At 50.3% G+C, this 11,563-nt stretch overlaps 1 protein-coding gene across 1 annotated transcript; it reads right to left on the bottom strand.

The window, feature by feature from the left end:
* Positions 1-3,318: 3,318 nt before the first annotated feature.
* LOC127321639 (UDP-glycosyltransferase 83A1) lies at positions 3,319-5,067 on the bottom strand. Its single transcript, XM_051350649.2, has 2 exons — positions 4,503-5,067; positions 3,319-4,389 (listed from the first exon to the last, which is right to left on the bottom strand). Exons 1-2 carry the CDS (start codon positions 4,981-4,983, stop codon positions 3,494-3,496), a joined length of 1,377 nt encoding a protein of 458 aa, XP_051206609.1. The 5' UTR covers positions 4,984-5,067; the 3' UTR covers positions 3,319-3,493.
* Between the last annotated feature and the right edge of the window lie 6,496 nt (positions 5,068-11,563).

Genomic DNA, 11,563 nt, shown 5'->3' on the forward strand with positions numbered 1-11,563 from the left:
TTTGTGGCGAGGGTCACCGGAGATTTAGGTGAGGCGCCTTCGTGGCGTTCGGTGTGTGGTGTGAGTACCGCATCTTGGGGTGAGGCCTTTGTGGCGTTGGTGTGCATCGAGCAACCACACCTCAAGGTGAGCCTCTTGTGGCGTTCGGGAGCACTAAGCAACCGCACCTCTCCACCGGAGATTAGCACTCGCAAGAGTGTGAACTCCGGGATAAATCATCGTCTCCCGCGTGCCTCGGTTATCTCTATACCCGAGCTCTTTACTTATGCACTTTACCTTGTGATAGCCATCGTGCTTGAAGTTATATATATCTTGCTATCACATGCTTGCTTGTATTGCTTAGCATAAGTTGTTGGTGCACATAGGTGAACCATTGCTTAGAATAAGTTGTTGGTGCACATAGGTGAACAATAGTATATAGGCTTTGGGCTTGACAAAGTAAACGCTAGTTTTATTCCGCATTTGTTAAGCCCATCTCGTAAAAGTTTTAAATCGCCTATTCACCCCCCCCCCCCTCTAGGCGACATCAGTGTCCTTTCAGCGGCCGCGACGGAACTTTTGGTGGATGGAGACTCAGATGTCTGGGGTTTTCCCGAGATCGTGAATAAATAGGTGGAAGGGCAAGGTCGGTGGAGCCCTGGGGAGGGCACACCACCCCTTGGCCCGGCCAGGGCTTGGGCCGCGCCTCGGGTTGGCCTGGACGCCCCTGGCGCTTCTTCATCCCCCCCCCCTTCGGTCTCTGTCTTCGTTACGGAGAAATATTGACTTCGTCTTTTGTCCCGTCCAATTCCGAGAATGTTTCCTGTACAACTTTTCTGAAACCAAAAATAGGAGAAAACAAGGAACTGACACTGTGGCATCTTGTCAATAGGTAGTGCCGAAAAATGTATAAAAGTGTAACGAAGTATATGTAAATCATGGTAGAATTAGTGTAAAACAAGCATGGAGCATCAAAAATTATAGATACGTTTGCGACGTATCAATGGTCTTCTTCCAATTCTTCTTTCTCTCTTCCACCTTCTTCATCTCTTCTCCTAGAAGGTGGTTCATATACCTAGCTCCGACATCCACTTTGTTTTTGCATCCTTTGTAGTTGTTGCTATTGAATCTGTTCACTTGCTTCAGTCAGTCATCCTACTTGTCATAGACTCCTAGAATTCTACCTTGGTACACGACATAGCACTTTAGCATCTCTATACCAAGATAGATGGGACATAAGCCAAGTCATTACAACATAACTAAGAAAGCATGATTCACAATGCAAAAAACATCAAGTTTAGGAATAAAGTTTACACCATAAGTTCATGCTCTAAAACTAGGGCGCTAGAAAAAAATTTAGGAACAAAATTTACACCACAAGTTCATAGCCTAAAACTAGAGCATTATGCAAGTCTATGAATGAAGTTCGCACCCTAGAAGTTCATCATCACTCTTTACTTGACCGGTTTCGCCAGAGCGGGAGAAGGCCACCAATCATGGTGAAACCCCTATTTTCACCCTGCGGATCTAAGCGATATGCTATCTCCTTTCGATGTGGATCGCCACCGTGGAACACTTCACTTTTGAGAACATCATGGTAGATGATTGTCGCACAACTCTGCTGGATGCGGAAGAACTTGGTTCTGAAAGCTTCATCGATGGACTTCTCAGTGTGTATGCCCCATTTGTCAAGTTCGGGCTGCGTCATAAGTTTTGGCGATCTTGTACAAAGTACCGCATGTTAAGGATGATGCAGTATGCATCCCTCCTACTGTTTGGCGGTTGCTTGAGGTAGGGAAACTTGATTTTGTAGCTGAATACCATGTTGCCTAATGTGCATGCTTTTTTATGATGCCTCCCATCATGGAGAAGCCATAGAGAGCTCTATCTAGAACATTCTTGAGTTCGGAGTAGTTTTTTGTGAGGTGTGTTGTACTCGGCGAGTACAAAAACCCGGCAGGTGAATCTTTCGGGTACAAAACGATGAGGATTATGCTTCTGCCCCATGGGACACACCTTTTAACCAGGAATTAAAAAGGGTCTCTAGTTAAGTTTTTGAGCAATGTCCTCAGGCTAGCTAGAGGTCTTTCTTGGTAATTGAACATCAACGATTGCGGGTATCTGGATCAAGACATTTCTCTTGGTGATAGGGACCAACCAATCCGTCATCAGCATATATAGTCATTGATGAAATCATCGAGGTCATCATCTTTGCGTTGTCCCGCAGCGGGCTCAGCATGATCAACCACCACAACACTTGACCTCCTACTTCGGGCCTTACCTGACACAACTTAATGTACATGGAGCCCACATGTGTGGTTTGGTAATTAATAGCAGCCCTATGGACTAATGTTACCACTAAGTTATATTTGTAGGATCAAGTGAAAAGTATGTCATGGAGACGATGATGAAGGGAACCCTCGAGTGTATCTTCAAGACATCAACATAAGGAAGAAAGAAGAAATGTTGTGCAAGTTCAAGATGAGCCATACCAAGGAGATTACAGATGCAACTGGTCCGGGTCGGCCCATTGGCCCTCTGTCCCGCACCTATCTTTTGTTACCATCAGGTTACAGGTTTGGCGCACGTAAAAGATTAGGGTCCAACAGGTTCAAATCCTTACGACCCTAGGGTCGAACTGCTCCTCGTCCTCGAAACGAAGGCGTCAGCCGCATCATCTTCATGGTTCTCCATTGCAACAACTCGCCCAGAGCAACTAACGCAGGCTCGTCATAAAAAAAAGGGGTTTCACGGACGACTGCATGGAGCAAGCGGAGCCCGCGGGGAAGGTGGCGACGGCGATGAACAAGGTGGTGTCGTTGGATTACATCAGTTGCGCGCCATTGGAGGATGCTCTTTGACGGCAGCGCCGTGCCGCTGCTTGTCCCCGCCGGTGCCGCCGGTCCGACTATGCTGGTGAAGAAACTCTACCTCTCCTTCACGGCCGCCGGCCGGTTGCGGGAACTGCAGCTCCTACCCCCCGTACCTTGTATTCTTGAGAGCGTTCGGCAATCCCCACCATCAACCTAGCGCGGTACAGCTCAGCAGCCAATGGTACAACAATGTGGGGCTAGCTAGCTAGGGGCAAAACTAGGATACCCCTTTACCCTACAAGGAGAGGTTCGGTCCGACCCGTGGACTTGTGATTTTCTAAAAGGTTTGGAGGTTCAATGCTAGGGCCAAACCGGACCGAACCGGTTGCATCATGAAAGAAGACATGAGCTTAAAGCTTATCATCCATATGGTATCATGGATATGTGAAGATGCATTAAAGAAGGAGTTCTCCTATAGTGATTTATGGGGAAGAAATTAGAAATACTTCTTCGAGCAAGAATCAAGAAAGACGTTCCGTTTTGTTGTTGTCAAGATCATCATTATAAATAGGAAGATAAACACTTAAACTGGAGTGAAAAAAGAAATCAGTACTGTAAAAAAAACATGACACGACTTATATTACTAGTATAAAACCCAGGTGATGAAAGCTCCAGAAGAAATATTATGCCCAGCTAAGAGATTATTGTGCTCTTAGCAAGTTGACAAGCTTGAGCAGGTTCACATGCGAGGACCCTCCCTCCGCGATGCTCGCGCACGCAGCATCCTTCCACATGGCAACGCTGGCCTTGATCTTGTCGTCGCACAGCAGCTGCGCTACTTTGGTATTGATCTCCTCCTTGGTGACGACGCCTCGCTGGTCAGCGAGGAGCTTGACGCCGGTGCCCCACACGTTGCAGACGTAGCTCTGGTTGCAGAACTGGTCGGCGAAGTAGGGCCAGCACAGGAACGGCACACCGTGCCGCAGCCCTTCCATGGTGGAGTTCCAGCCGCAGTGCGAGAGGAAGCAGGCGATCGACGGGTGCGAGAGCACGCGCTGCTGGGGCGCCCAGCCGACGACCAGCCCCTTCCCCTCGACGCGGCGCTTGAACGCGTCGAGCCAGCCCTCCCCGACCACCCCGTCGGTGAAGTTCGGCCGCACAGCCCACAGGAAGGGCCTGCCAGTGAGCTCCAGCCCGTCGGCGAGCTCCTCGAAACGCGCCGCGTCGAACACGGTGAAGCTGCCGAATGCGACATAGATGACCGAGCCACTGGTCTGCGCGTCGAGCCAGGCGAGGCAGGTCGCGTCCTCGGGCCAGAAGTGCCCAGCCGCCGACGCACTCGACGCCGGCGGCGCTTCTAGGGGCCCGACGGGCAGCGCGTTCGGGAGAAGATCTAGCGCCCCCGACTCGATCTCCTCGAAGCTGTTGCAGATGACGGTGGTGGCCAGCCGTATCGCCGGGTTGGACTTGAGCACGTTCTTGATGAAAACCCTCATTTTGTCCGGCGAGTTGCCCAGTCTGGCCCATGGGTTCTCGGTCGCCTGGACGGGTGGCATCGTGGGGCTCAGCTGGATCGTCTCGTTCCTCGTCACAGTCCCTGAGTTGATCACACGTATCTCATCTCTCAGTCCAATTTGTTCACAACGTGCCAATCACCTAAGTACACGAAGTTGTTTAGGAGGATGAATTTGATTTGATTTATTCTCTTACCACATTCGTCGAGGATGCCGTCCTCGATGAGCTTGGGAACATGCAGCCGGAGCGCCAAGACGGCGGCCGAGAAGGTCGAGAACAAGGCGACGCGGACACCCGCTGTGTCGGCCAGCTCCAGCACCCAGTTCATGGACACATCGGCGATCACCCACTTGATCTTCTTGGATCTGATCATCTCCTCGAGGGGGCCGAGCATGGCGGCCGGCAAGCCGTTGGCCAGCATGGGGATGTCGGTGCGGTCGCCGTCGGGGCCCATGCCGTCCGGGAACGAGACCATGTGGATACCGTCGGGGACGGCTCCCGTCTTCGCGGCCATGGCCTTCAGGACGCGGTCGTGGTTGATGTCCGTATTCACAAAGTCAACCTCGACCCCATGGTCGAGGAGCCGGTGGGAGAACTCCATGAGAGGCATGACGTGGCCTTGTGCCGGAAAGGGCAGCACCATTACGTGAGGTTGGGAACTTGGAGGAACTGCCATTGATGCTAGCTTGCGCAGTTGCGCTAGTAGTAGTGCTTCGCATGTATGGGAGATGTGGAATATGTAATGGTGTGTCACAGCCCAGCTCAACTGGTCGGGGAACCTGAGTTCAAGTCCACACGGACATAATTTAATTTCTTATTTATACTTGAGGTCTACGATAGATCTAATACTTATGCAATTTATTTTGAGAACTATGCTTTAATCTTTCAACAAGTTTAAAAAAAATAGTAATTATGTTTAATGGTTGTGTGCATCTTTAGTTGGTGCAGAGACCGGGAAGTGAAATAGCCTCGATATAAAAGTACAAATGAAATTCTCCCCATAAAAAAAGGATGTCCGGATTTGACGAAGAGCCGTTGGTGTCCGGGTCTGACAGAGAGCCGTTGGAGATGCGATCGGGACAATTTTGGGCGATCTCGCCGGAATTTGACAACAAGTCGCCAAGATCAATGACGAGAGCATTGAGTTCTCGCTGACGGCCACGTGCAGCTCGCTAGAGGATGACCAATCCATGGCGTACCTCTGTGGAACGCTGGTGGTTGTCCCTTGTGATCTCCAGATGGTCTCTTCAAACGCTTTGTTGAGAAAGGAAAAGGAAGAAAAAAAACATGCAGAGGAACATGGCAGTTCTATTGCAAAGTATGAATTCCCCTTCTCGTTCGTTTGATTTCTTTAATTTTTCTGCACATCGAGAAATTCTGAAGAACAAAGAACCAGTATTGTCACCGACAACTTTCCTTCTGGATTCAATGATGCGGCATAATGGATTCTTGTACAACAGCGGAAGAAGAAGGTACACCATCCAGCTATTTCATTCTTTTATGTTCTAATCATATAACGGATTCTTTGCCGGTGTGTGCATTGGTTGTTCATTGTCTATGCAAACAAATTTCAAATCGACATGATCAGAGAGTGGGCCATAAACTGTTAGAATCACACTAAAGGACCGAGCTCCCGCGACCATGGCCGCCGCAGCTGACTCCGCGCCGCCGCCGCGCTGATCTCTCTCCACGGCCCACCTCCGCCGCCTCCGCGGCCAGATCCGGATCCGCCTCTGCGTCCTCTACATCCACCTCGAAGCCCAGTGCTGTCGTCGCCGCGGAAGAGTTCTTCCTCTCTTTTTTCAGGAGCTTTCCCGCCGGCAGCTAGTTCTCACAGGAAGCAGGGGAAGCCTACGCTGGGGCTATAGGAGCAAGATTCGCGAAGCAAACGCCCGGTGGTCAGTCTCGTCGCCGCAACTCGCAGTCCCCGCATCTGCCATGTAGGAGCTCGGCCTGCTGTCGCTGCGGCCGCTCGAGCTTCCGCCCTTTCTCCCCATGGCCGCGACGGCGGCCTCCCCAGCCTCGCTGCCCTCGGCTGCCGCTCTTGCTGCAGCACAAGCTCGTCGCTCGTCGCGGCTACCTCCTGGAGGAAGATTTCGCAAGGAGAATGCCGGCCTGGTCGTCTCGAGCGCGGCCGCTTCGGGGTCTTCTTCGGCGACGCTCCCTCCTCCCCTGCCGCAGAAAGGCAGGCGCGGGAGCTGTGCTCTCGAGCGCCGCCCTCCCGTCCGGCTAGCTGCGGCCTTGGTGTCACCGCCTGCCGCCGACCGGCGAGTTGCTGCCGCTGCCTTGTGCAGCCCCGTCTTGGTCTTCCGCAGTTGACGCCGCTGTTTTCGATGATGAGGAAGATGAAGAGGAGCTCGCCCCTCGGTCGCCACCGCCTTCTTCGACTCCACGGCGCCTCCTTGTCTGCCCCGTCCAGGTTGATGGTGGGTGTGTGGAGGCCCGCCCTGTCCATGTGCCGCCTGCCCCTGCGCCCGTGGTTGCAGCCCCCCTTGCAGTCGATGTCGATGAGGTCGAAGAAGTGCTCACCCCGCCGACGATGCGGCCTGCTGCAGACGACGGTGAGGCCAGTGAAGGGGCGCTGCCACTTGCTGCCGCGCCCTGGCTTGCTTCTTGGGTGTCCGCTGCGGACAATGACGATGAGGACGGGGAAGATGAATTGGTTCCCCGGACGCCGCCGGCCTCCTTCGATGGTGCTGCTGTTGACAAGGTTGTTCGCAAGGAGGTGGACTTTGTGGTCGACGAGCGTGATGGCTGGCAGGAGGTGATGCCGCGGCGCGGCCCGCGCCGCTCGGCTCTGCCAGCCCCGCCTTTTGTTCGCCGTGCTATCCCTGCTTGGCTCAGGGGTAGATGTTGCAGGTGCCTCGCTCGTGGTCACCGTGCAGTGGTCTGTTGTGACCCCTTCAAGTGCTCTCGATGCCTCGAGGACGGTCATTGGGCACGTGACTGCCGTAACGCTTGGCGTCCTCTCAGCTTGTTGGAAAGCCCTATCGTGTCGCCGTCTCGCCTTGCGAAGGCTCCTCGTCGGGACCAGGTTGAGGTCTCGCTCTCGTCCGATAGGCCTCGTCGCCGGTCCTGGGCGTCAGTTGTTTCTGCTCCTATTGGTTCTTTGGCCCCAAAGGACATGCAATGCGCATTGGAGAAGCAGGCGGAGTTATTTCAGGAGGCCGCCCGTCCTCTTCACGAGGCCGTTGTCTCCTTGCACGGCTGGATGTTAGCGATTGGAGGCTTTCTAGAGCGAGCGGAAGCTGCGTTGGGTAGGCTTTCCGGGATGCCTGCCGATCCTGTGGCTCGGCCTGATGTTGGCAAAGTGGGTGCGAGTGGAGTGGGCCTTCATGGCTGTTTCTCTCCTCGTGGTAGGGCGAGCTCGACTCCGGTCTTGCATATCATGCCTGAACTTCTGGAGTTGTGTAGTGGTGTGCTTACGCCTCCTTCCGTCGAGGAAGTGAGGCCCGGCTCGCATGGGTTCTCGGATGTGGCTTCACCGCTGTGTCAGGCACCCGGCTTTGAGAAGTCTGGTGTTGATGACGCTGCAGTCTCTCCCTCGCCTGAGTCCGGCATGCAGGTGGTTCCTATTGGTGATGGAGTTGCTAAGTCTGGGCTATTGCCAACGGTGCCCGGAGCTGTCGTCGCTAGAGAGGTTTGCGATTTTCTCGCCACCTTAGCTGTTGCCTTCCCTGGATCCGCAGTTGGTTGACACGTGCCTCCCAATATCGTGGCATGTCTTTTTGGTGTGGTGTTGGAGTGTCGTGCTCGACTGTTTGTTAGTGTTGCCTTGTGTTCTCTGTTAGGTTTGGTTGTGGACGGGTGTGGGCGTGTAGTTTGTGTGAGCTTATTCATGTAGGTTTTTGCCCGGTTTTCTCCTAAAAACTGGGCACCTTCTTCTTAATTAATGAATGAGGCAAAGTTTTTGCCTCGGTTTCAAAAAAAAAAAAAAAAAAAAGAGAGAGTGGGCCATGCGGGCTGCACTAATGTTCCTAATAAGCCCCCTAGATTGCGATGAAGGTCTATATGGGCCTTGAATCAAGGGTTGGCGGATGTGTTTAGGAAAATCCTTTATCGAGGGGTAAAGGTGGTAGTTGTCGATTGTTAGGATTCGCTAGCAACAAATCATCCAAGAAGGCATCGACTCTCTGGCCTGGCAGCTATACTGCGAATGGCATTGTGGCTGACGCGATGAACAATGGCGGCTGTTTTAACCCCAATCAAGGAAGAGGTCAGGGTGGCGGTGCTGGTCGTGGAAACAGTGGTGGAGTACGATGAAATGGTGGGGTGATTTCGGCACTGGCCGAGGCAACAACTATCGTGAATGCAGTTCTAGTGGCACGGCTGGAGAAGTTGGTGTTTCAGGTGATGGTTCAGATCACCAAGGTGGCCGTTTTGATGATGTGTTCAACTGGTCGTAACAATGATGGTGGCCATGGTAGATTCAACGATGGCTATGGTTTCAATCGAGGAAATAATCGACATAATTTCAATAGCCAAGGTAATTATAATAATCGTCATTTCAGTAATGGATATACCGGTCGTGATGGTAATGGCAAAGGTACTTATGTAGCTCGTGAGATCTCTAATGTGAGCGGCTCAGAGGGATTAACGACCGCACAGGCTCTTCTGGTCAAAGAGGTCGTGGCTGTGTTTGCCAAGCAGCTTGCGGGGATGCTACAACTGGTTGTACAGCAAGGTTACGCCGGTGCATCATGTGATTCCAGCTAAGGTCATGACAATGGTGATTGCAACAGGCACTGAGATGTGTCCGGAGGCAGTGTTGCTAGCTGTCGCTAGCCTGTTAGCGCCTCAAACGTCATCTGGGACTGTTGTCTCGCCAAGAGATGCTAGTGGAGATGTTCCATTGGCTAAGAAGAAGAAGAAGGGATCTACTTGTTTCCGATGTGATCAACGAGGACATTGCCTAAATGACTGCAATGATGTGATTTGTGATTGTTATCAAAATCCCACCCCTATTTTTTTGTGTCACCCAATTGTGAAAAAAGTTTGTAAAATGAATAATATATAAGATAAATCAGTTTTCGACATTGAATTTCAATAAAATATATCAAATATGTTGGATATATGCCCAAGATGCAATAATAAAGTGGTTATTATTATATCTTTGTGTTTATGATAAATATTTACATCCCATGATATAATAGTATTAAACCGGAAACAATAATACTTGTGTGTTTTGTAAACATTAAAGAGTCCCTAGTAAGTCTCTTGTTAAACTAACTTGTTGATTAATAGATGATCATAGTTTCATGATCATGAACATTGGATGTTATTAAGAACAAGATCATATCATTAAGTGAATGATGTGATGGGCACACACTCATAGTAAATCATAGCATATGATCAAGTCATTTAGTTCGTTTTGCTACAAGCTTTAAGATACATAGTAACCTAATCCTTCGACCGTTAGATCATGTTAATCACCTACACTGGATGGATGCTTTTATGACATCAAACACTACTTCGTAAATGGGGAGTTATAAAAGTGACATTAAGTATTTGGAAAGTATAGGTTGAAGCGCATGGTCAATAGTGGGATTTCTCCATCCAAATGACGGATAGATATACTCTGGGTCTTCTCGATGGAATGCCATCCAATTAGCTTGCAAGCATATGACTAGGTCACAAGGGATGGCATATCATGGTACGAGTAAAGAGTACTTATCGGTAACAACGTTGAACTAGGTATAGAGATACCGACGATCAAACCTCGGATAAGTAAAGTATGGCACGACAAAGGGAATCGGTATCGTATGTTAATGGTTCTTTCGATCACGAAATCATCGTTGAATATATGGGAGCTATTATGGATCTCCAGGTCCCGCTATTAGTTATTGATCGGAGAAGTGTCTCAATCAGGTCCGCATAGTTCGCGAACCGTAGGGTGACACACTTAAGGTTTTGATGTCATTTTAAGTAGATATGGAGTATGGAATGGAGTTAGAATATTATTCGGAGTCTCGGATGGGGTCCAAGACATCACGAGGAGTTCCGGAGTAGTCCGGAGAATAAGATTTATATATGGGAATAAGTCATATTCCAAGTTTGGAAATGATCGGGTGAATTTATGGAAGGTTCTAGAATCATCCGGAATATTTCACTAAGGCACGTGGAGGGACTCCACCAGACCTAGCCGACCCACCAGTCCATGGTGGACTCCACCTCTATGGCCAGCCACACCATAAGGAAAGGGGGGCATCCCACCTTGACTATGTTTCCCCAAATGGTAGGTTTTCAATTGGACTCCCATGTGGAGTAGGATTGGACCCTAGGATTTTCCACCTATATATATAGAGGAGGAGAGGGGAGGGGCTGGCCACCACATTGGCCACACCACCCAGGGCACCCAAGGCCGGCGCCCCAAGCACCCCCTCTCCCAAACCCTAGCACCACCCCTCCTCCATATATCTCCAACACAGCGACGACGAAGCCCTGCCAGAGATCTCCACCACCACCGTCACCATGTCGTCGTGCTAACGGGATTCCGGGGAGGATCTACTACTTCTGATGCCCGCTGGAACAGGGAGAAGGGCGTCTTCATCAATACTGTATGTGTGACAGAGTGCGGAGGTGCTGCCTGATTGCGGCACCGTCAAGAACTTCAACTCACTCCTGAGAGTGGCAAGTGATCGACTACATCATCCACAAAATTTATCTCGTTAATGCTTAGTGATCTTGGAGGGTATGTTGATCTTCACCTCGTTGCTACTATCTACTAGATTAGATCTTGACTTGTTATGCATTCTTGCAGTAGGAATTTTTTGTTTTCTATGCTATGAATCCCTACAGTGGTATCAGAGCCATGTTTATGCATAGATTGGTTGTACGAGTAGAACACAATGGTTTTGTGGGTGTTGATGGTTTTGTTATCGCCTCTTGTGTACTTTGCATCTTGCGGCATGGTGGGATGAAGCGGCCCGGGCTAACATTACATGACCACGTTCATGAGATTTGCTCCACGCTTGACGTGCAACTCGTATTGCACAAGTGGCTTTGCGGGTGCCTGTCTCTCTCACCATAGTTAAGATTCAACTTACATTGGTGGCTTGACAACAATTGGTATCAACGTTGTGGTTCTTGTTTGTAGGTAGATCGGATCTTACTCGAAAACCCCAAGCCACGTAAAATATGCAAACAAAATTAGAGGTGTCTAACTTGTTTTTTGCAGGGGTTGGTGATGTGATTATGATTATATTTTATGTATGATATGATCCTTATTGTAAAGTGGCAACCGATAGGAGCCTTAT

This window comes from Lolium perenne, chromosome 1 (assembly GCF_019359855.2).
Source record: "Lolium perenne isolate Kyuss_39 chromosome 1, Kyuss_2.0, whole genome shotgun sequence".
Classification (NCBI taxonomy): Eukaryota; Viridiplantae; Streptophyta; class Magnoliopsida; order Poales; family Poaceae; genus Lolium; species Lolium perenne.

What these genes read in the sequence shown, in the direction of transcription:
- LOC127321639 (XM_051350649.2), bottom strand. Translation starts at nt 4,983, where the DNA reads ATGGCAGTTCCTCCAAGTTCCCAACCTCACGTAATGGTGCTGCCCTTT. An exon ending in CGGCATCCTCGACGAATGTG is followed by an intron (nt 4,390 to 4,502) that starts GTAAGAGAATAA and finishes TGATCAACTCAG; the next exon opens with GGACTGTGACGAGGAACGAG.